At 33.4% G+C, this 26,324-nt stretch overlaps 2 protein-coding genes across 3 annotated transcripts in view; both read left to right on the top strand.

Moving 5' to 3' along the window:
- The first annotated feature begins 8 nt into the window (after nt 1–8).
- LOC148278541 (T-complex protein 1 subunit alpha-like) lies at nt 9–8,098 on the top strand. The gene is made up of 7 exons (XM_088231261.1): nt 9–46; nt 1,467–1,731; nt 2,124–2,376; nt 3,762–3,852; nt 5,237–5,429; nt 5,907–6,047; nt 7,556–8,098. Exons 1-7 carry the CDS (start codon nt 24–26, stop codon nt 7,787–7,789), a joined length of 1,200 nt encoding a protein of 399 aa, XP_088087387.1. The 5' UTR covers nt 9–23; the 3' UTR covers nt 7,790–8,098.
- A 2,006-nt stretch (nt 8,099–10,104) lies between these two features.
- FER (tyrosine-protein kinase Fer) overlaps nt 10,105–26,324 on the top strand; it is a 182,668-nt gene continuing 166,448 nt past the window's right edge. For both annotated transcript variants that reach the window (XM_088231259.1, XM_088231258.1), the window contains exons 1-2: nt 10,105–10,773; nt 25,733–25,923. In XM_088231259.1, coding sequence (XP_088087385.1) covers nt 10,578–10,773; nt 25,733–25,923 — 387 coding nt within the window. In that variant the 5' untranslated portion in view covers nt 10,105–10,577. The remainder of the gene's footprint in view (nt 10,774–25,732; nt 25,924–26,324) is intronic.

Below are 26,324 nucleotides of genomic sequence, written 5' to 3'. Positions count from 1 at the left end.
TTCTCAACTGCGCCAAAACTTCCATGTCTTCAAAGATCATTGGAGCGTATCCTTTTTACATACTGCTTTACAATTATAATATTACGACGGTTCTTAACCGTTTTTTTGTTAATCTTCCGCACGTGATACTCTTGTAATCTATTAACAAACCATTCACTGCGCCTACTTTTAAGTGAATAGTTGAGGGCAATGGAAGCAAAGATAGCAACCTCCAAAATAATATTTTTCTGGTTATGATGTCATTCGTAGTTTATCAACTTTACTTTTATAAAAAATCATGAGTTGTGTTGCAAATGTAGTTTAAAATCCACTTCTGATGGTTTGAAAATAGTGTTTGGAAGCAATACATAGCAATATTCATCAGCCATTTTATTCGACCAATGACAGGCTTGAGATTTAAATTTTCTAAATATCCGTGCCATAAAAATATTAAGAAAGTTTTTTGAATTCGTGTTTCTATTAAAGCTAATTTATTAGTATCTTAATGTTAAATTCAGTGAAATTAACATTTCTAACATAAAGACTCTTTGGCATTAGTGTAGCAGTTTTTGTTATTTTTCTCGAAAACACCAAAACGGGAGTTGCTATCTTTGCTTCCAATGCCCTCATTTATCTGTATGTTTGTACAAGAAATTATGTGTTCTGGCAAGTGAAGAATACAGTTTTGTGAGTGAAAGAGGACCAGAACCCTGGATGAGTGCTTTCAAATCGATATAAGGCCAATAGGCATGTAGCCAGTTCAGTAGATCTTAGAGAGTCATTAAGGAGGTCCTATTGCTCGTGCTGCAAGCGTCAGCTAATGTTTTTTGTTTTTCATATTTTTAGCAAGTAGATTAAAAATATTATCACTAAAAATAATTGAAGTAATTGCCTATGAATATAATTTTTTCCCGATTTTGAATCTCTGACTTTTGCATGTGTATTGACTACACCGCACCGGGTAATGCATATATAAAAATGAATGTAAAACGAACTCCCTTTCTAAACACGAGTTTTTACTCTATTATAGAGGCAGAAACGTTATTATTTATTATGTATGTACAAAACATTTGTAATTTTATACTTATTTTGTAAAAAAAAAATTCAATAAACATTTGTTTAAAAAAAGATTAGATTTGGTACAATTATGTAAAATTAAATTTAAATTAAATTATAAGCATATTAGATACTATTCATCCTCACTAGGTAAGGTTTATCCCTGTTCTGAGGTAAGTTGCATTTATTTATTTTTATATAATACAGCATATTTAGTCTTCGTAATGTGTAGAGATGATTTATGTATGGAAATTTTATATAGAATGAAGTAATTTAAAAAAATGTGAAAATCTTACAAAAATGGTGGAACAAAAAAAATTTAACTGTCATGAGAGTGTATGAAACTGAAAAAAATATATAGAAAAATGTCTAAAAAGTCATTAAATTTGAAACTCTTTTCCATGATGTTTTTCTTAATCAATTATGTTCAGTGATGCAAACTTCTTTTCTGAAATGGTTGTGGATGCAGCTAACGCAGTGAAAACAGTTGATCCCAAAGGAAATGTTTTGTACCCCATTAAGTCCGTGAACGTGTTGAAGGCTCACGGAAAGAGTACAAGAGAGAGTATCCTTGTAAATGGATATGCCCTTAACTGCACTGTTGCCTCACAAGCTATGGTGAAGAAAATTGTAGATGCGAAGATCGCCTGCCTTGACTTCTCACTGCAAAAGGCCAAGATGAAGATGGGAGTTCAGGTAAAAACAAATCAATAGTTTTTTCCGTCACCATATCATCATACAAATAATAAAAAATTATGTTAAACAACAATATTTAGAGTTTGAGACAATATTGTTGCTTTATATTACAACATCACATAATATGTACATTCTATAAAGGTACACAGCCGAAATTCCCTCCCATTCACAACACTACCTAGATAAGCCAGGAAACAATGTCCACTTGTCAAAAATGTTTTTTTATTTTTATTTTAATTATTTTATTTCTGTCATACATTTATTACGTCACATAGTTTAGATGAATATTTTATATAATTCTTAAGATTATCTAAAAATATCATTTAAACTTTTATATGTGGGTTTTTAAATATTATGTCCCTGTAATATTTTTTTTATATTCTTCACCACAGGTTCTTGTAACAGATCCCGAGAAGTTAGAAGCCATCCGTGCCCGTGAGCTCGATATCACTAAGGAAAGGATAGAGAAGATTCTGGCCACCGGAGTGAACGTGATTTTGTGCTCGGGCGGAATAGACGATCTCTGCCTCAAGTACTTCGTGGAGGCCGGAGCCATGGCTGTCAGGAGATGTAAGAAAGCCGACCTAAAGAGGATCGCCAAAGCAACTGGAGCTAAATACCTCACATCCTTGACCAATTTAGAAGGTATGTAGCTTAAATCTTCTTCCTTGCCTCTTCCCAGTTCACCTAGGGTCTGTCCTGCGGGCTCCAAGTCTTTCTACTTGGTGTCATCCACTGATCAGCTATTTTTTCCTTGGGTCCCTTGTAATATTGACGATTGAATATGGACAACCTTGAGTTCTCGCTTCTGACCATGTGATCATCATTTTGTCAGTAACACGTCCGTACCATCGGAGTCTAGTCTCTTTTAGTTTCTCTGGGATATGCGTGACCCCAAAACTACCACGAACATGTTCATTTTTTATCTTTTCAATCCTGTTATAACACCTGCGGACCATCTGAGCATCTTCATTTCTGCAGTATTTATTTTCTGCTCATGCTTTTTCTTTATGGTCCAGCGTGTAATTTCCTTAAATGTAATTCCTAAATTGATTTAGGTTTTATACTATGACAGATTTGTTTATTTGTGGACACCTTTTCTGTGAATAGGCAAATGAAGAATACAGTTCTGTTTGGAAAATAGAACCAAAACCTGGAAGCATGTTTTCGACTCGATGGCTACTCTTATGTAAAAATCCTGAAGAAGGAAAGTGAGTGTGGATAAAGTTGGCCTCTTAGTGTAGTAGTTGACGTATTCGCCTGCCATCCTGCAGGTCCTGGGTTCGATTCCTGGCAGGATTGTGAAACATCTGTTTTAAAGGTGGTTTTATACTATAATATTTAACTGTCCCTGGGCTGATACCTGAAGCGTAAGACTAATCCTTTTGCCTTCAAATAACAGATGCTCGAAATATACTGCATTTGGTTTCCAGTATAGTGCCCTATGCACCATCGGTTAGAAATAGAGGTATGATTATTGGGTAAATCCTACACAGCATTTTCAAATTTTGAATCAACATTTTAAATTTTTAAAGGAAAATAAATTCATTTAAGATTCCCAATATTTTTATCAATCCCATCTTTCAAATTCTAAAATAGTACATAAAAATATTTTATGTTTTGAGTATGTCCAAATTTATGTATCTTTATAGATAAATGTTGGATTTAATTCATTAAGGATTTGCTGGAAATGATGCTAATTTTATTAAGTCTTCGGTTTCTTAGTTCACATTTACTGAGATATTTTGCTATTGAAAATTTTTGCACTGTTAGGGGGTATACTGTTTGTACATTGTATTTACAATTATTAAATTACTATGTTTTATGTAAAAATGCATATGTATTGCAGTAATTTCTATAGTGCCGTATTGTTTTTTTTTTTTTTAATTAAAGGACCTTACCCTCATCCTACCATATTTTCTCTTCATTTTGATGTAGGTAATAATTGCAATAGAGACGATTTTTTATCATTTACGCTAAGAAAATGCACATTTTTTTTCTTATTAAAATTACATATGTTTTCTTTCCAGGCGAAGAAACCTTTGATGTTAAGATGATTGGGGAAGCAGCAGAGGTTGTACAAGAATTTGTTTGTGACGAAGAGTTACTTCTTATCAAAGGGTTAGAATTTTTTATTTTTTTACAATAATTTCACTGTACTGAATAATGAAGCTCGTCAACCCACTGGAGCATTTTTATGGCCTGTTAGTGACTACATTCTGAGTAAATTTTTGAAACATTCTGTAGTAAATAGGTGCGTAGATTTTTACGGTCACTGTTATCAATATGTATATTTTTTTGGGTGATCTTGTGTATGTTGGATTCATTCCGACGTTTCGGCTACCATTGCAGGAGCCATCTTCAGGGTAAACTGTGTATTTTGTAGAGAAAATATGTGTTTATGTACTAGTAATTACTACTGTGTCACAGTCGACAGTAGGCATATTCCGTGTCATCTTTTTAGTGTGTAGCGCTGAGAACCATGTTGATTTTAATTTCAGCCCGTCGTCTTTGTTATGTTATTTAGGTGTTTGTGTATTTCAATAGGGAAAATCAGTTTTTTTTTTTACAATTTAAATTAATAAGAGTCTATAAAATAAAAGTTTCTGTTGAGAAAAAAAAATCTTACTACTTATTAGTAGCATAAAATATATTTTTATAATTTTTAATTCCCACGAAAGTTGTCCATTGCATTGGCCATGTCCCTAATACATCACGATTCATGTAAATTTTAAACTTTGTTTGTGACCATTTAAATTCGAATAGAGCATCGTCACAATTATCAAGGCCAAACAAGTCCCGTTTTTGTAAGGACATATTTTTTAAAGTTGTGTATAAGAACATTTCTCCACAATATCCATTTCATGTATTTTTTTCGGTATTTGTAGTATGTGATATTTTCCTATTACCTTATTATTTGTTAACTGTAAATTGTAGTTGTATTCAAAATTTTTGGTTCGATGGCAAAAAGATGTCTTGTGTCTATAAAGTGTTCCGCTATTGCAGATTGTTATTGCAATTCTGTTGTTAGCTATGATAGTCCTCTATCAAAATATTTTATTTTTAAAAAAAAGGAAATTCCTGCATGAAATTCACATTTCTGATCCGTTTGTCTGTTATTGATAGAACGTCCAGAGTCGTGTCCTGAAAGATTTAGATAGATTATATTCACAGACATTACAGCTAGACTGATCGCAGAAACATGGTTCAAAAACAGAACAGAAAAAGTAATGCATTACATATTCAACAAAACTGAGTTTCTTGAAATATAATAAGAAAATGTGCACCTTACCGGTAGATCGCAAAGTCCAGCCAGCAAAACTCTGGACGTTCTATCTCTAAATATTGGTTTCCATTACATATGTACAAATACTAAGAAAATGTGTATTTTGTGAGAGGCATTTGTGCCATTAAAATAAATTAATGATAAGTTTGTTATTAGAATACAGTTGTTATCCTTTAACTGCTTTCTACTTGTTATAATAAAATGTTTTTTTACTTGCAGTCCCAAAGCACACACCGCCGCTTCCATAATCCTCCGCGGTCCCAGTGACACATACTGCGACGAAATGGAGCGCTCGGTGCACGATGCTCTGTGTGTCGTGAAGAGGGTGTGCGAGGGGAAGAAGGTGGTCCCAGGTGGAGGTTGCGTGGAAGCCGCTCTCTCCATATATCTGGAAAACTTTGCCACAACTCTGGTGAGATTTGACAATTGTATTTTCATCAGTTTTTCTGTTGTTAAGAAACTTAAATAAACTTTTAGTTTATCATGAAAATAAGATTTTGTTTTTAGTTTTAGTACTTTCAATTAATTGAATCAAACTATGCCTTTAATTTATCAATAACTTGTGAATTTCTTTAACAGTTATTTTTATACTGTATTGTTCAACGGCCTTTGTTTTTATGCATCATCTGTTTTTCAATCTCTTTCGAGTCTTAAGCAAAATAATATCTGATAGAAAATTTATTTTCTAATGTTAAAGAACTAAACAATATTGAATCATGTATAAATATCATTGGCAAATTTTTTTAATGCTGTATGGAACAAATTGTTCAAGAGAAAGGAATTGAAAAAAATATATGTGTTTCTTGTTTTTCTATTAGACTTTGACAAAACAATGCATTTCTTTAAAACACAAAATATAATCTTATTAAAAGTTCATATTTATTTGTAGGGATCACGTGAACAGTTGGCGATTGCCCAATTTGCTCAGTCTCTTCTGGTTATTCCCAAGACCCTGGCTGTGAACGCTGCCCTTGATGCCACAGATCTAGTAGCTAAGTTGAGAGCTTATCACAATGCTAGCCAAACAAAGGTAAGATTTCCTATTTACAATTCAAAATAAATTTCATACTAATTAAATAATAAATATAGTAGAAAAAAACAGAATCGTTTTTGTAAATAACAGCTAAAATCTTTTTGCATTTACACTAAAAAATAAACATTTTAATTGGCATTTTAGTTTCCTGTCTGAGATATACAGAACATTTTTCTTCATCCGAGTTTTACACCCCTAAAGCTATGGTTTCCTAAGAAATAAGGTACAGTCATTTAGTGGCTGTTTGGTGGTGGTGGATGGCGTCATTAAAACGTCTGTACAAACCAATGATGCTTTTTTCCTTGAGACTGTTGATTGTGAACAGAACGACAAACGTCGATGCCGCCATTTGCAGGACGGCCGTCTTAGCGGTGCAGACATTCTTCAAATGGTTTGTTCTCGTGTAGCTGTGAACATTGTTGCCTGTCAATGCTGTCAGAATGAGTACTAAAGTGATGTGAAATTGACAAAATGATGATTGTTTTTGTAAAAAATCGTGAAGCTTTATGTAATGTAAGAGCAAAGACTGCAAAGAAGCCCATTTAAAACCAAATTTGTGAATAAATATCTGGACATCACTTGAGATATCAGATATAATATAATGTAAATAACAAACTGATTACTGTAATTAATTGTATATGAATAGTAAAAAATTGTTTATTTGCTACAGAAAAAAGTTTATCATCTATTATAATATTGTTTTTCTATTTCGAAACATTTCCTATAATGATATTATTTCGATGTAATTGATTTCCACATAATAATGACCACTTAAAAATATGACAGATTGCGAGCACTTATAACAGCGTAAATTTTTGAAAGGTGAGTTGTCAAATGACACTGCTTTCTTTAAGCTTACATCTCTGGACACCGTTGAGACGGGCATTTTATTATGCCCACCGCATCACGGCATATTATGGCCGCTAGGTAATGGCACCGCTTTCCTAGGAAACCATAGCTTAAGTAAAATAAACCATTACATAATTTGTTTTACCCTTATGACTTAAATTAGGAACACTGTTAAGAATTTATTTTTTCTATGGAGTAGAACCTAAACATTTTATTAACTTTTCAAGAAACTATTTATTATCACATATCATCATAATTCCCTTATCCACTTCTTATGATGCATAGAGCATTGAATTGGTACTTCCAATTGCCAGAAATAGAACCAAGAATCTCACTCAAAAATGCTCGTCCATGTTCTGGTTCTGGTTTTCACATTATTATTTATTGTGCCCAGAGACACACAATATTTATGACACGTAGAGTGTTAAAGAAATATGTATTTGCATTCTTATGTTTTATTCTAAAATTTTGATTTCGGGACCATTTTCAACAAGTTGTAAATAACTCACTATTACAAAATGTGAAGCAAGTTAGGGTAGAAGGGGGTTCGAACCTCAGACCTCTGATTTGTGAGTCCGCAACACTAGCCACACAACCACATCTCGATTCTATAAAATTCTGACAACTCTCTTATAATTATTTTATTTTTATTGCAGGCCGATCAGTCAGACTACAAATGGATTGGTCTAGATCTCTACAAGGGTATTGTGATAAACAACAGAGATGCAGGAGTCCTGGAGCCAGAGATGTCCAAAATTAAGGCTCTCAAATTCGCCACAGAAGCGGCCATCACCATTCTCCGCATCGACGACATGATCCGCCTCAACCCTGAACAGTCTCAGGGCAAGAGCTACGAAGATGCCTGTCACAGTGGTGAACTAGATGGATAATCGGACATTAATCGTATTTTTAATATTATGAAATTATCGCTTAAGTATTTTTACTTCATCTGGATGAACAACTAATACTTGCATTTGTAACACTTCTTAGCTTATTGTTATTTCCAGTGATATAAGAACATTGTTGATATCAACAGTTATTATTTAATTTATGTTTTAACACGCGTCTCAATTCATGTTTTCAATGTTATTTTAATGCTCACATATATTCATGTCATGATCACAGCTATATTGTTTAATTTATCACCTTTGGCAGTATTGTCAATTGAATAAATAAAAATTTAACACCTATTTACATAACATACTTATTTTTATTTCTAACCCCAATCCTGTCACCCAATGGCTTATCAATATTTTTTAAACGAAAATCAAGAAGTATTATCTATTCAGTACTATCTATACTATCTAGTTGTCAGCGCATCTTCCTGGCATGAGAGAAGTCTCAGATTAAATTTTTGCCATAAAATGTTAATTAGCTGTTTTCACACGGCAATATTTTATAGTTCATGAACTGACACAAAAGGTTTGAGATATACAGAGAATAATGCACCAATGCTGCCCTATGCACCATAATGTATTCATTTTATATGTAGAGCACATAAATAGAGGTTGCAAAGTTCATGAAACCCGACAAATCTTCAGACGACTATTCAGTAATATTCCTCGCTAAAAACTATGTTACATAGAGAATGTCCACATCCGCTCCTAAGTGGATTATGTGAAAATCATCAGACGCCTCCAGAAAACCTTATCGCTAGCCAGCACTCACCTCCTTCTACGTCAATCCTGGGTCCCTTCAAGTGCTGCCGAATAAAGCCAAAAGATCATCATCTGAATGGCAGGACCCCGCAGGTGTGAAGAAATATTTTTTTACCTTAAATGTTAGTATTAAAAAATGAAGGAGATAAGTGTGCTCGGATAGATCCATAAATAAAATTTAAGTTTAAAGCAAAAACGCCATTGTCCATGATCACTATTTTTAGCGAGAAAACTATTTAATTTCAATGTGCAGATTGAACTTAAAAGAAATATTATTTTTGTTACTAATTTTGTTTGTCTTCCCAAAAACAGTGATGGACAGCGGCGTTTTTGCTCTTAACATCATCTCATAATTTTGTTATAAAAAATACATGTTTATGTCATAGTACTGAAGCTAATGAAGATTTTCAGAAATATTAATTACCTGCAATTATCAAAAGAAATCACACTGCGATTATTAAAAGACAGCATAATGAAAAAGTTTATTGATAAACAGATAATTGGTATTTTTCGCATGGGTCTTTTCATTACATACCAGGATGACTACATCTGCCCAGTTATATTTGTATAAATATGTACTCGGCAACTCTAGCGTCATTATGTTAACAACGAATAATCCAATAAGCTTATAACAGAACTACACCCGTAACTTTAAAAACCTGTGTTTAATGAAACTATATTATAATAGTATTGTTTAAAATACATATTATATTCAAGTGGTCTCATAATAAAGTTTTGAAATATTAATTCATACCTACTTGAATATAAAAACAGTACACAATAGAATATTCACTCTTTTTTAATTGCTTCTAAATTATATAGTGCATTTAAAGGTACATGTTAGAGCTTTTTTTAATGTTTAAACTATTATAATATAATTTCTGAAAATTATTGACCTATACTCCTTTTATCCAACAACAACAAACCATCACGCCGTTTCTCTGTAAAGGTAGGCAGAGGAATATAACGCTACATCACTTTATTTGCATACAGATCTCGTTTTCCGTTCATTCAACATCTTCTCCAGCATGCCGCCGATTATTCTGACTTTTGACATGTCCATCGTCAGATAAACAAATTCCTCCATTAGTTTCGGTATAACCCCATTCATAGTAATTCCACATTTAGTCAAACTTTCATTTGTTTCAAAAACCATCCATACATTCGATTTACCGAGATTCATCAGGCAATCGCTTCCCTTGCATACATTGTAAATTTTTGTTACCAAGAATTGCAGGTCCTCTGTTGTTAGCGAGAAGCACGGCATCATCAGCATATAAAAGGCAATTGACAATTGAGAAAGACAATTACGTAATAATTATTTACAGTTACAGTAATGATAATGTCTATAGGTTTTGCATACAACAATATATTGAATTAAAAAATTACGTTTCTTCAAAAACTTTGAATTCTCGCGGACAAATTGTTACCTGTATCAGCATTCTGCGTCAATACCGGTCCTTACAAGTCTCTTTCACTCTCGCGCACTTATTTATTCTGCATCTCGCTCCGTTATTTAAAACTTCTCCGCTCGTCGAAAACTTTTCAGTTATTTTCGAGACGTTGCTCCGTGAGGTAGTGTCGCATCTGTCTTTGATACGTGTTTATTTGTTTTATTTTGACATAATACACAGTAATATATCGAAAGCGTCGTTGTAGGATCTTTGTTTCTTCGCCGGCTACTTCCAAATACATAAAAAAGAAGTAAATGTGAGATCATAATCTTAAAATAAACAAATTGATAAAATCGTGAAACAGGTCGTGCCAAATTAACACTGCGCGGAATTGAAAATACTCCCATTGTAAAAAAAACGTCTCCAATAAAATTGTTGATAATTTTAAAATAATTTTAAAACTCCGCGGGATACTATACTGTGCGTACGTAACATTGTTTATGTATTTTTTGTGTTGTGATCGGTTTTGATTGTGTGGTTAAAAAATGTAAATAATTCGTATAGTCCAGTGACGCCCTTGTTTATATTTGGTGTCAAGTGTTTTAAAAATATATTTTTGCAAAAATATGGGGTTTTCTGCGACCCTACAGGGCCGCGCGGCCCACGAGGCGCTTATCGCCAGACAGGACGCAGAAATACGCCTTTTGGAAAATATTAAAAGGTGTTTGGCTAATAAGGTGAAGTGTGACAAGGAGTACGCGTCCGCTCTATCCACCGTAGCTACGCAGGGGCAAAAGCTAGAAAAATGCGAAGAGCTTTCAGGTGAATATAAATAATACATTATTGAAAATAATACGGATTTAATTTCAGCTTCTTAAAATATTTCTGGATGTTTGGAAGAAGTTGCCATCTAGCAATTTAGTTTATATCTGTACTCAAATCATGGATCATATTTGTAATTAATTTAATTATTATCTTAGCAAAACGAATTGTTTTTTTTTTTTACGTATTAGATAGTTTTGACATTTTGGCTTAGAAATCGTTAATTTTGAACTGTGATAATGCGGAAAAATGAGGTGAAGTTGTTTTTACTCAAATCTGTTTTACTCGTGACTATTTAGTTGATAAGAAAAAAAGATATTAGGTACATATACTACATGATGCATTGCCAAGAAAAATGTCAATTCGATAGTTACATAATCTTACATTTGCGGAAAAAAATACTTTTACACTTTCCTTTTTGTGCAATTTTACTCAGTGACGTTTTTTTTGACATTGTAATACAATTAGGTACAAAAAATATAAAAGATACTGATGGAAATTAAATTATTTTCATTATCACCCCATAGTAATAATCCCTTAGCCGCACAATGGTGCATAGGGTATTGTATTGCTACTCATTGTGAATTTTCTGTACGGATATGTAGAAGTATTTGAGAACTTGTAACTGATTATATACATATTTTAAAATCATCATCACCATCCGCACCCAGCGGGCATAGGGCAGTATTGGTACTCGAATTCAGCGTGTCTTGATCATTTAATACATAAAGGCAAGATGACCGATCTTTCAATTAAAAAAAAATGGGTTTTCAATTTTTCACACAGGAAATTCAATTTTACCTTGCAGACAATTATTGGCCCCGGGAGTATTTGGTGAAAAAATACATTGTTTTAAGTTTAAATGCACGTCTAATTTACCGGGAACCCGAGTCCTTGAAACAAATAAAAATTATTACACATAATATGTATTATATATAAATTAAACATTTAATAAATTAAAAAATCTGAACAAAAAATAATTGTGATAAGTATGTGCCGTGTGCCCTAATCGTACATATGAAACAAGGGGAAGCGAACATCACGGTACACATATCTACGCACTGAAATGTCATAGTTGAAGATAAAATTCTCCCTACCGACTACTAAGATACACTACCGATCCCCCCACCGTCAAGTTTTGATGTAAGTACATCGGTTTATACCGACGGGTCTAGAACTTCTTGATGCGTTTATCTGCGCATTAAAATTTTGGTTCCACCAAGCAATTTTTCCTTTAATTACGATTTATTTAAAATCTTTTTGAGATTAGCAATTCTTATCTTAACAGCCTATTCAAAATATATGAGAGAAATAAGTCGAGAAGAAAATTAAAATATAAGATAATCTAGGCCTAAGAAAGTTGCGTTTTTGCCTGAATTGGGATTTTTCAGTGTTTATGATCGCTTTGAAGTGGGCACTTTCTATCACAGAAGCCTATTTAAAATATAAATGAGAACTATTTTAAATGTTAATGAAGTAAGGAACGCGGACTAATTGTTGCGGTCATTCATTGGTTCGTTTCAATCATATGATGTCGAGATGACAAGTAGGTTGAACATACCGAGGAAGATACAGATAGTACAGAAGTTAAGTATACCGTCTCGATATGTACAGATGAAGATAGCGTACATAATTGAGGCCCAGATTTACAAGCAAGTACCTTAAATTTGGGATATGAAACCATAAAAATACAAAATATATACACGACACAACGATAAACTTACAATAATAATAATAATAATTCGTCATTGCAGACCCTTATCCGCACCTGATGGTGCATAGGGTGCAACATTGGTACAATCAAAGAAGCGAATCTCGATCATCTGTTACAAAAAAGTAAGGTGAATTTTTTCGCTTCAGGTGCCAGTCCAGGGACAATGAAATATTGCAGTGTAAATGAAAATAAATATTTAATTTTGACCATCCCAGGAATCGAACTCAGGACCTCAAGCATGGAAGGCGAAAGCGCCAACCACTACACTACTAGGCGGGCTCTTTTTTTAGTTGTCGAGTCGTAAACACTCGTCCGGGATTCTAGTTCCAATTTACACAGAACTGTATTCTTCATCCGCCCGGACACTATTATAATAATTTTTATTACCTGTCATAAAATTTAATTTACTTTGTAAACTTAAGGCTGCTTTGCGTGCGTTTTACCAGACTGCAGACTTAAATAATAATTTCAACGTGTTAGGATATTAGGAGCAAACTTAGAAATCTCCACCAAAAACGGAAAATTAGTTATTGATGTCAAAATAAACTATACATAAACACCCACCTACCTACCTAAATAATAGCGTAATTCAAAACCGAATCTAAATCTTGCAAAAACATATTTCAGTTATACTACTTGACACCGCAAGCTGAGTTCTCAAGCTTCTCCATCGAGTTGGTTAAGCATAATTACAAATCTCTCAATTATTTTTTCAAAGTTTTTCGCAAATATCTCAGTAACTTCTTCAGATTTCTCAGTTTGCTTCTAATACCCCCATGTTGAATGTCATTATTTCGATTGTCCAGCGCCAGTTTATTATTTGATGAGAGTAAGTATTCTAGAACTAGAACCGACCGACAACGTAATGGTTATGTTTGACTATGGTTTTATGGTCGTTTTATGAGAGCCGCGACCCAAAAATTATTTCGGCGTTTAAATCTAACAAAAGACAACTTGGCTGGGTTCGTAAACATAATAAATATATCCGTTATGAGTAAAATCACGTCTTAAGCCCCTAAATTTACAAAAAAATTCAATGTCTTTTGAATAAAAAAGTCAACAGATGGAAGAGTTGACGAAATGTGGATGTTTAAACATAAACACAGTGTGTAAAGTGGCCACTTAAACAAGCCGATGACAGGTCATAAGCCCTGTGAATGCCTAGACTTCCATATTCCCCTCTCAACAATGTTTCCTTCTCTGTTGCAACAGATTTAGAACTAAACAAAATATTTATATTCCATAAAATAAAATAAATAAAAGTACTTTGTTTTTAACCACTATTTTTTTTCCGTCGACTGGTTTCAAAGCAAACAAGCTTCTTCGTCAAGGTTCACGTAACTAATGAATTCTTTCCCATTTTTTTTCCATGTTTACTAAATACTACTTGTGGAGCCAATAGATCAAGTCTTTTTTTTCCCTAAAAAGGGTGGTAATTTGATATGAATATTTTTGAATCTAGACAGAAGTGGACTAAAATTATTAACCACAAAGTTAGTGCTTCAAATATGAAATTTATATTCCATTCGAAATTCCAACGTACTGGCGATATCAGAACAAAAGAACAACAATCATGCCCCAATTTATTTAAAAATAAACTAAGACTCATTATATCTGGCTGCGATACACTCCCACTCGCTTTTTAATTATGCACACGCTTAAACACAACTGGGCCCCGATTACAATGAGAAGTTAACATGTATCTTCAATTTTATCCACAAAGTAAAATTGTGTTTTCTGTATGAAAAGCAAAATATACATACATTTTTTCTTCCAAACATGTTCTTTAAATTTTCATACAAATATGCTTATTTTCGTACACAAATATAGGGTTTTCTTTATAGACAGTCAAAGATAACTCTGTTAACTTCCCATTGTAATCGGGGCCCTAAACACTCTTACATAAATACACACAAACACACCCTTTTACATATATATAATTGATATAATTTTGTTGTATCTGAATTTTCCTGTCTGCAATATAAGTAATTTGTGTATATTTTTTTTGTTTTATGTGTTATTTCGTAATTTTCTGTTTGCGAGAAGATTACCTCTAATGTTTCTAAGTAATTAGTTCGGAAACATTTTCCCTTTGCCAACTTTCTGGTATTATGACGTGTCCAACGCCCCTTCACAGTAAACGTCTTCAGAGTGATTGTTCGTACAAAATAACAGACTGAGGTAATGGTAAGTCTAAACCATTATGTTTTAAGTTTTTATAGAGGTAGATTCTAGCAGCCATGACTATTATTAGGTTCCATTCCAATGCACAAAGAAAATGAACCAAGGACTCACAGTTTAAAAATAAACTATTATTGTCGCTACTTGGAACACTTTCTATTTGTCCACAAACAAATCTGTGTTTCCTAAACAAAGAAAAAGCTTATTTCTGTATTTGTTTTGTTAATACCTCATACATATAGTCGAATCAAATTAAAATATTGCGACGCCGCTCAACTGTGGAGGTTGGCTCTCATCACTGATCATCAGTGTGGCCATATATGAAGCGAAGTTTAGTCGCTCTCAAAAAATAAAAATCCCCAAATATACCACTCTCTAGGGAGTAGAGAAAATTCAGAATACCACCTCAGGAAGAAAATTCTTCTTAAACCAGGAGATACGTCTTCTTCCTACTCTGCGTTTTCCTTCAACTTTTCCTTGTACGGACTAATTTATAATTCCTCTCCCCGCATAAAACGTCCAAAGGACTTTAACTCAACAAAAAGTTTAAGACATTCGTCAAATGGCAAAATATGTATCATATTCACTTCATTTTGTCATTATTCAACCCATTTTGACGAAAACGTAATGATAATTATTTAACTTTAATCTTTTTTGGTGCAAATATCTCGAAGTATTGTAAATTGCTGGTAAAATCGAATATTTTCTTTTTTAGTAGTAAAGTGTAATGGCTTAATTATTTACGAGTAGCTTACTAAAATAAAAGCGATAGCAGTGGTTTGTTTTACGTATCAAATATATGGGTAGGTTGCCATACAAGTCAATGTCATAAATAACAGGTTTTTCGAAATAGATATGAAGATAATATTTAAATTAACCATTATTCAAAATACAAGAATCGTGTAAGACTAAAAAAGTGGCATTTTTGTTGATAGCACGGCATTTTTAGGGTTTACGGCATACGAGAAATCAGCAAATTGTCCAAGCGGTCAATCTTATCACTATTTGATTTATGTATAGCAAATATTTTAAACGATTTATTTTGTTATTGTGTCGCAATATCTATGTATTTCATTAAAGTTATTAATACATCAGTTGTTCCTGTAGATAAATCATAAGGTATTTTTTTATTGAATAGACTTTATAAACGCACAATGAATTTTCCCTTTATACGTACATAATATTATATAAACAACTTATAACCTGTCGAATTGAATGATCAAAATATATATTCAATATGGAAAATCATCAAATAAAAGAATCTGATAGTGGAATGGCGTATAATAACTTAAAACTGAACAGCTAGTTGAATGTTTGTTCTGTCTACAAGTAAGTTTGTGGCACAATATTTTTTGCGTGTATACGATTTTCATAAACCCATGAAACACACCATGAGTCTTTAGTTTGAAATAAGAATACTGTATATTATCCATAGTATGTTATATATTATCCATGGATATTGGAGCTCTATGTAAGAATAGAGAATGGAGGCGTTGACCGAAGCGGAAGACAATAATGGGTGAATGTTAATATAGAATAGATGTGAAATCACTTTCAATAGGTGTGCGCTGTCACGGACCGAAATATCGCTGCTCGCCGTGCTAAGTTGTTCACCTTCAAATTCGAATTATTCATAATAATAAGTCAATTATATATGTATAGGTAGGCATTGGGTATTTCTATTGAGCCGTCATCTGTAGCTGGTTCGAACTTTTTACAAATCGACGCCGACGGTCCAAATGAATATCTGTATGACAACTGTCATTTTTAAGCATGCACAAAAATAGCTCCGGCTAGTTTTAATGAAATGCCGTGCATCGCATGAGACAATGTGTTTTTTTTTTAAAAAATGCTAATTATGGTTGAGCATAAATTTTTATTTTTGATACCAGAAAAAATCTTAACAAGCTGTATAATACAGCAATTTAGCAAAAGCGTTTCGAATGCTAAGCCAATTGATTTTGCGTGTTTATAACATTAGGTATAAATTAAAGACCTCTGTTTAAAAACATCAAATGTCCGAAATTTTCCAAAACGATATTTTTTGATTTTATTATTCTCTGTTTACGCGTCCATATAATTGTTCTTTCCAAAGTCGTAGGTATATTAAATTCACTGTTAAAGATACGATGTTTTTTGTGAAAACAGCGAATGTCCACATCAATTTTTATGAATGAACAAAAAATATAATATTAAAGTTAGTATATGACCTTCCCTATCTAACTGCAACTAGAGAACTTTTTAAACAAACTAAGCAATTAAATATAACTGAACTCTTTCAACTAGAATCATTAAAATTTATCCGTAAATTAGCCACTAATGTAATTGTAGAGGAAGAACTAAAACTTGTAAAAAATTGTAGTCAAATACGAGAATATCAGACAAATACCATATGCAACTTTCTAAAACAAGACAAGGACAATCAAGACTAATGAACCAGGGACTGAAATTATACAATAAACTACCAGACAAAACTAAACAAAAGACTCAGACAAACTTTTCAAAAGATGTAAAAACTATTATTTTGAATAAATTAAAGTGAATGAAAAATGTTTGTTACTTTTTGTAAAATGAATGTAATAATCCGTAAGGGTTTATAAATAAACTTTCAAATAAAAAAAATAAATATAAATATATATATAAATATATATATAATTAGTATTTCGATCACTATGTAACGCAACTACCACTCATTGTTTGACAGTTATAAGGTGTTTGGGAGATTCTTTTGTATGGGTTTTTAGCCATAGAATCATAATAAACGAGAAGGCGCGTAGATGCGAGTTTGCATACATCGTACTGTGTCCAAAAGTTTGCCATACGCCTCACCCCTATCCGAAATCCTGCCTGCGCGCATACGTGAAGTGGCCGCGTAATGGTGCCAGACCGTGAACAATATATTTATATATATATTTTTTAAAGGAATATTTGCGTTCTTGTGATTTACCCAAATATTTAATTTGAGGGGCATTTTCAATGAGTTGTAAATAACTCACTATTAGAAAATGGAATCAAGTTGGGATAGAGTGGGATTCGAACCACAGACCTTTGATCCGTGAGTCCGAGACACTAGCCACACGACCACAACCCGGCAAAACACACAACCAAAACACACAACCAAAACACACATATAAGATAATGCTGTGTTATGTTTTACCTCAAAATATATTTTTACTGACTGTACTTTAAAAAAAACCAGGTACTTTTATTAGGCAAATGTAAAAATATCATTAAAGAATAATTTAGTAATTAAGTCAATTAATACCGTCCAATATTATACTAAGGCTTATAATTAGAAAGCCGGGTAAAAAAAATCGGCTACCTTGGCAATACTAACAAAATGTCCACCATGTTTTATTTCACAATCTGACTATTGTTAAATTAAACAGGGTGTAAAATAATCGAATCCTAAAATAATATTGTTCGTTAATTCGCTACTAAGACATGAAATGTGATCCCACCGTGTTCTCTTTTAATCCCAGCACGCTGCCCTAGTTCTTGTATGTTCAATAGACCATTTTGCAAATTGTACAAAATACATTTTATTTGCTTTTAAAGTCAAATAAATAAAAGCAGTAAGTGGAGATTGGCACTAAAAAAATGCTGAAAATACTATTTAATAACGGAAAAATAATAATTCTTTTGCTACATAAACGCGTTATAAGATAATGAACTTATTGGAATTCATAACTCATTTTTTTTAAATGGTCTATTGAACATACAGGGTGTTCATTAAACCCTGTCACATCCGAAACCGCGATGATCATCATGACCAAGAAGACATATTAGCCAAATAAAAAAAAAATAGAACGAATAAAATTTTTAAAAATAAAATATGAAAAATAGCAAATGTTGCTTACTTCTGCAGGGGAGAAACGAGGAAGGGTGAGGGGGGGAGTCTGATACTGCGCCGCGCTCCCCTCACTTCTCCCCTGCAGAAGTAAGCAACAATGAGTCTTTTTTAATATATTTTTTTTTAATTTTCTTTGTTCTAAATATTTTTTTAAATATGCTAATATGTCTTCTTGCCCATGCTGATCATCGTGGTTTCGGATGTGACAGGGTTTAAAGAACATCCTGTGTAAGAACTAGGGCAGCGAGCAGTATTTTGGCACTAACAAATGACACGGCACGGCATAATTATGAAATTTAATTCGTCAGTTGCGTACTTAGCGACGTCCACAGGGGAGCTTATGACCAAAATGTAAAACTACTCATTTTTTTGTAGTTTTCACTCTGGACTACTATAATTCTAAGTTTTTAGCAGTGTTTACTGAATATTTTTGCAAATCTAAATATGGAGAGTTCAACTACTTTACAAGTTTCTGAAAAAACACTATTTTTATTACCACTGTTCAAACTTTTTTTTGCTTAGTTTTCATTAAAAACCGCAAAGGTCCAAATATTGCCTAAAATCATAAAATATCACACTAACATTTTATTTAATATTTAAATATACACACAAGATTTTTTTATTTCTATGCAATACACTTATGATTTTATTTCGTCAAAAGACATAAAAACAATAGTGAAATCGTGGTATTCAGTTGAAATACTCTCCTGAAATATTGTTTGTTTGTGACATTTGGGGTTTTTCAAACGAGGTCCTCAATTGTAATGATTTTCACAACTCTGCGTATAAATAAATATTGGTAATCAATATGAAATCAATAAACAATCATAAAAAAAAGATGAATCTAGAGCCATTATTACATTTTAATTTTAGTGTAAATTTTAAGCATAAATCCACATACAACGTATCAAAACATAAAGAAATATTGCTTTTAATTCAAAACTTTCTAATTGAAAATCAAACTAGAGAAGAAATCGCATTAATCATACAAATCGAACTCACACAGAAGTATGTGTTTTTTAACCAACAATAAAATAAAATTGATTTGTTACTTTTCACTATCATCACATTATTTTATCATTTCATTAGAAATGTACCATGAACCTTATAACTTTTTACATATATTTTTCTCTAGTAAGCAATCATCGACCCAATTCTTTGCGTAGAAAAATAAGACAGACTTTACCGTTAGGCGTCATCTGCGTACACCGCGACTATTTTATAAAATTATATTTACTGTGTTCGTATGTATGTACAATAAGCCAGCTTCTAACTCTGCCATATTCGTTTATGACACAATATACAAAATTAGCGATGTAATCAGACGCGGGATTGCCAACTCTGCTCGGCAAATGGTCTTGGAACATTAGTAAATTTAATGTTACTTATAAATTCGCTGCATCTTCAAAATCCCCCATATCCCCACGCCAGAGTAAAATTAGATGCATTTTGCATGCAGAGGGTGCAGTTTCTAAAATATTGAATGTACATTTTTTCAAAACAATAATGCCATACACTCGGGGATGAATCCTGAACGAATATTGCAGCCGGTGTAAATGTTGACCCGTTATTGGTCAGTTTTATTATAGAGCCATTTGGAAGTGAGCATTTGATTTGAAGAGGGTTTTGGCAAGCAATTTAGGGCCTTACTCATAAACTTGGCATAAAGTTACGCCTAAATATAGTGGTATAATTCGGAAGGGAATACCATTCTTATTATAGTGGTAGAATAAGGATGGTATTCCCATCCGAATTATACCACTATACTTAGGCGTAACTTTATGCCAAGTTTATGAATAAGGCCCTTGATCTTTTTTATATTAACTAAATTCACTCGCATAACATGGCAGCTTTCAAAAAAAACTGGGAGTGCGGCTAGGAGTAGCAGGCGCCACATTCAACAGTATGAAGGTTGGAGATCGGATATTTAATCATTGAGATCCAAATGCCGCCTATATAACGCCCCTATTCTCCTCTATGGATGCGAATCGTGGCTCCTCACTAGGGTCCAACGCAGCAAAATACTGAGTTTAGATAATAGGTGTCTCAGAAGAATCTTGGGAGTGCGGTGGTTTGACTTTGTGAGTAATGAAGTAATAAGTGAACGGACGCAGCAAACTTCGGTGACAACTATCATCTAGCGGAGTCGATACGGTTGGCTTGGCATATACTATGGATGCCTCCTGAGAGCCTTAACCACGCTTGCCTACTTTGCAAGGCATCAGGTTCTCGACGTCCTGGACGTGCAGTTCATGTCAGAACCGCGAGACGCGAACCTGACTTGGGAGGCCGACCGAGATGCCTGGGGTGATATTCCAAACGCTCTCGCGGCCGTAGAAAACAATTTTTACCTCGCGTATTTTGTATGTAAATACACGAAATAAAAGTGTTTTCTTCGGCTGGGAGAGCGGTTCCGAATAGCGCCGTTAGAGGATCTCCGTGGACACCATATGCTCCAACTAGGGAGCAAACATGAAATGATGATGATGAAATCCACCCCATAACATGCACACCTCATTCCATTTACTAAATTCCACATACCACACTCCTAACACACAAAACTCTAACAGCACAAACATAAACAATATAACGTGTATTATCATTACATCTTGTTGTCCTTGTTATAAATTAGTATTGTATATTGTGTTGTGTACATGTAATTAGTACTGTGTTAGGTTTATATTTTGTATGAAAAAAATGTATACATATAACACTGTATGCACAGATTGCACAGCATCAAACTATAAATAGATTTTAAAATGTGTTTTCTGAAATTTAATGTGGTGTTTGAAACAAATTACCAAAACAAATGACTCGTAATCATTGATATACATATATGTATGTATACACCAGTGGCGAATGGTGATTTTATTTACAGGTAAGCTTTAAAAAAATATCATATATTTGTACCTACATAGAAGGTACATAATATAATGTAAGTAATATAAACTATAAATTGATATTTTTCTGTGGTTCTGTGTGATACAACAACTCTCATTCAAGAAATCAACTCAAACGACGTAACTTCGTGATATATTATATTATATAGATATATTATCCATTACTTTAATACAAAATTCATGAAAAAGAAATAAATAATAGCACTATGAATTCAGTCCATATTAGACATAGAGTATTAGGTATTCAATTGAAATGTCAACTTGCCGAATCGTTCAGATATTAATAGTGCTAAAAACGGCCGCGTCGAGCGTCATATGTCCTGCAATATGACGCATGAAAGTAATTATGGTCTTATGTCAAAAGTACCATCTCAAAGAAAAATAGCCCTTAAGAAATAATGTTTGAAATACTGTTTTTCAAATCAAGAATCTTCAAATAATTTGTGTAATCTGCAAGTTTAATCTAGGAGAAAAATCCGCACTGGAGTTAAGACATTCAAAATATAGTATCCTTATTTGTATGAAAAAATAAACTGGAATAATCGGCTAGTTTCTTGGCTCACCCGCAGGCGCTGGGCGCGCTTTATTAATATTTATATTTATATTAGGATAAAAATACGAACGGTGGAAATGGTTTAAAATGATTATTATTTATTTGTTTTTATGACATTATTATGTTAGTCTAATTTAATGGTAAGCTGCGCATAATCGCTTCTATACACGGTTCGCCCCTGGTATACACTAGATGCGATACTAAACACCCGTCTTGTGTTGCATTCAACCTAAGTGCCGGAGCTTAGTATGTGGTCAGTAAACGTGAAGCAGCGTAAAAAGGCGCAACATACAGCTTTGGATTAACAGTTAACTGGCATAGACAATGAGGTTCAGTGTTTAAAAATATATATATATACGGAAATAACTCCGCGTGTGACGTCAGAGATTCTCTTCCGCTTACTCCTGATAAGTTCTGTCCATCGGTCCATTCACGGCAAGCAAGCCTTCCATAACTCTCTCATCATTGGCCGATTCATATGGACCAGTAACGTCGTTCGAAATAGTTTGTTTTTATCAAAATGTTTTTTTATTATTTTTTTCGTACATTTTCAGGAAACTTAATTCACAATTTAATGCCTCAATTTTTACTGCGCCCAAAAAACCATTTATTGCATCTATTTTCCCATAGGTCTGAAGTTCCTCATTTGTCTTTTTTCCTCGTTCCAATTTCAAACTATCGTTCTATGAAGCATCAACTCTATTTTATTATACGTCAGTGCTCATAATAGATTAAATTACATTTTTAAAAAAATATTTCCATTCTCGATTGTTGAGGGCTTTGGAATTCAACGACACAAATAAAATATCGTTTTACCTACAAATAATATAATTTTTTATTGCATATTGAACACGATTTGTGAACGTAAAAATAATAGTATTTCTCAGAAATCACTTCCAATACAAATAATGTACTAAACATAAAAACACACGCCTTTCAAAGTGCAATAAAAACATGTGAGTTGAAATGTCACAAAACTGACTTTATAACACGCTATAATCTACGTTAAATTGTTTTGATTTTTATTAGATTTATTTACCTATATGCACTCTGCACCCATGCACAATTGCACATGGTATGAAAGGAATGCATTATTTTTATACGAGCTAAACCCGGCAATGCATTGCTATTGCTGCATTTGAGTATATTCTCGTATATAGATTAAATGAACACAATCGAATGTTCGGTATCAATTATTGTGTTTTGGATAACATCAATTGTGAGAATATGCTGTGACGGGTAATTTTGATAAATGGGTATTTTAACATTGATATTTGTTTATTTATTAAGGAAATCATACAGTCTATATATAAATACAAGGTACAAAAGAACAATGAAAAAAAGTAAGACCAATTACAGATTTCACACTAATTTATTATGAATGCAGGAGGAGAGAGGAAAAAATAATTAGATTCTAAAAAAGGATTTTTTTATTTTATTATAAGACATTGTACAGCTCCAACTTTTCCTCCCTCTCTCTCTGCTTCCATGAACATTTATATTTCTTAGTAAAAATACACAACCAACAAAAATTAATTAGATGCAGGTAGTAGATGTACATATGATTAAGTATAAATTAAGAGTTGAAATTAAACGTTGAAATTAAAATCAAAAGTAAAAGTTAAAATTATTTTATGTCACTGTCTTGCAGATGCCTCCCCGATAATGTGTGAAAAAGACAACTCCATGTTGGACTTTTTATGCCTAATTAAAATAAACAAATCTACATTTCGTTGTCCCATTTTCCGCACCTCAAAACTGAACCGATTTTTTTAGACAAAGTATTAGAATGAAATTTTCTTTTTCGTTCCTTTTTGCGTTTTTCAAAAATAGTTTTCCTATGTGTATACCGTGCACCCAATGACAGCTGATAAAACTGGGCGTTAATAAGTTTGTTTTATAGTTCTTGTTCCCATAATAAACGATTTATCTTATTTAATTATGTACTTCATAGTCCTAACGCTCCTTTATACTTCCATGAAAAATTACAACTCTCAATAGGGAAATATCACATACTACGAATACCGATTGTTGGGGCCAAAACTAAATTGAGCAATATTTCGTTTATTAAATAATTCTTTACAGAACGCATTTAAATTACTAACTTCGTTCCGAAGATTTGGCGGGTTAAAATAATACTTTACAAAGAACGCTTTATTGGTTAATTTTGTCTACCGACTAGCAATTTCAGATGTTATTGTTCGGCTTTGCAACATGTTCATTTATTTCAAAAGTGTCTTATATCGTGAATTATTGTTTTATGCCCTTTTAAATGTCGTCTACTGAAGTTGAGATATTTATTTTTCTGTGTATACTTTGTACCCTTGTATTTTTTTATATAATATTTCACATAACCGGACATTTGTCCTGTGTTCAGATCCTAGTTTAGTTTATTGTTTCTTGTCCTAGGATGTCACATATAATTTAATTTATTGAGGAAGAGAAATTTCGTAATTGTTTGAAAAAGGTCTCAGATATATTTTGTTTGGCACTAAAATATCAGTATTTTTTGTAGAATGTAATCGAAATATGGAAATAATGTAAGTCGTCATCACCAAAGTACTTTCGAAACTACCCAAATTTTTACCGGACACGGAGCTATGAGAAGTTGCCTATATAGGTTTAAATTAAGGAATGATGACTTGTCCATGCGATGATATTTCTTCACAGAGTATCGAACATTTGTTATTTCAGTGCCCATTTTTAAGTTTACAACGCCATAATCTTGACGAAGAATGCAGGAAAGAGGGAATATCCTTAACAGATATCCACACTGTCGTTAAAAGTGGTTATCACGCGCCATTGTTCTTGGACTTTGCAATAATGGTGATTGGACTCATAAAGGTAATAACCCAAAATCATTGATCGAACATCCCATTTCCAAGACAAACAAAAACGATTTTTCCGAGTACCTTAGCCTTGTACATGACACGTAAGGCTACTAAATACAGGGGTCCAAATATACAGGGTGTTCTTTAAACCCTGTCACATTCGAAACCACGATGATCAGTATGAGCAAGAAGGAATGTTGGCACATTAAATACATTTTTAGAACGAATAAAATTTTCAAAAATAAAATATCTAAAAAATCAAATGGTTGCTTACTTCTGCAGTGGTGAAACGAGGAGGGGGGAGGGGGGGGTCTGATATAGCGTCAACCGGGCGGCGGCGCCCCCTCGCTTCTCCCCTGCAAAAGTACGCAACCATTTGTTTTTTTTAATACTTACTTTTTTTTTTAATGTTCGTTCTAGATATTTTTAAAAATATGCTAATATGTCTTCTTGCCCATACTGATCATCGTGGTTTCGGATGTGACAGGGTTTGAAAAACATCCTGTATATAAACAAATAATCATTATGTTTTAGGCCAATGGAATGACCGTTTTTGCGGGAATTTAAAATTACAAATTAAAAAAAAAAATTATGCCACATATAATTAGCAAAAAAGTCGGTCTCATTGCGTTCGCCACGCATTAAGTAAGCAAATAATTGTAAAAAAATAAATATCGATCCACCGTATTGTATTTTATCATGCCTTGGTGTGAAATGGGTCAATCGTGCGACATCACGCAGTGGGCTCGTGGTTTGCACGTGCCCAGCAGTCCAGTGTCCGTGAATGTACGGTAGTGCTTTCATGTCCCCGTTCGCCGTCATTTTGTAAAATTATATGTAGGGCTTTTGTCGGATATTGTCATTCTTCCTCACGACTAAATTGCGATTGCGTCGTATCGACTATTAGTGACTATTTGTTCATTCCAGAGAGCGTGGTGCTGGGCGCGTGGCGGCAGCTGTGCGGCTCGTGGGAGGCGCGCGCGCGCCGCCTGCGCCGCGGCGCCGAGGCGCTGGAGGCGCGCGCGCTGGAGCGCCTGCACGCGCTGGGCGCGGAGCGGCGCCGCGCGCGCAAGGCGGCGCAGGAGGACGCGGCCCGGGTGGCGCAGCACTTCACGCAGGTACGTCACTGCGCGGTTCTTGGGGGGGAGGTGCTGCCATTACTAATCAAAAACGAAATGTTTAGTTTTGTGTCACTGTATAAATCAACTCTGAATTTGATTGCCCAGAAATTGTACAATTGGTGTTGTTTCATGTACCACAACGAGTGTACGTGCAAGGCAACAAATGTTATTTAAAGAAAAAACTGCCGAACTTACGTCAATTACAATTATGGGTTTGCAATTTATTATTTCTAATAAATTTGGGATTATTAATGATATTTTTAACATGAATAATTCACAAATCAAAAAATGTCTAGTACCTTAATTATATTTAAAATGTTTATCTCCATATTTATCTCCATTTTTTTCCTTACATGATCTATCTTTATTTTTATTTCCCATCTTAATTTTTATTTCTC

Source organism: Micrasema longulum, unplaced genomic scaffold, assembly GCF_059751315.1.
Source record: "Micrasema longulum isolate JH-2025_06_02 unplaced genomic scaffold, ASM5975131v1 h1tg000863l, whole genome shotgun sequence".
In the NCBI taxonomy this organism is placed as follows: Eukaryota; Metazoa; Arthropoda; class Insecta; order Trichoptera; family Brachycentridae; genus Micrasema; species Micrasema longulum.
The sequence above is the reverse complement of the archived record's forward strand: the minus strand, read 5'-3'. Positions and strand labels throughout refer to the sequence as shown.

Excerpts from the sequence above, each read along its gene's own strand:
- LOC148278541 (XM_088231261.1), top strand. The coding sequence starts at position 24 with ATGTCTTCAAAGATCATTGGAGC. Across the intron at positions 5,430-5,906 it reads AAAACTTTGCCACAACTCTG|GGATCACGTGAACAGTTGGC; the intron begins GTGAGATTTGAC and ends ATTTATTTGTAG. Across the intron at positions 6,048-7,555 it reads ACAATGCTAGCCAAACAAAG|GCCGATCAGTCAGACTACAA; the intron begins GTAAGATTTCCT and ends TTTTTATTGCAG.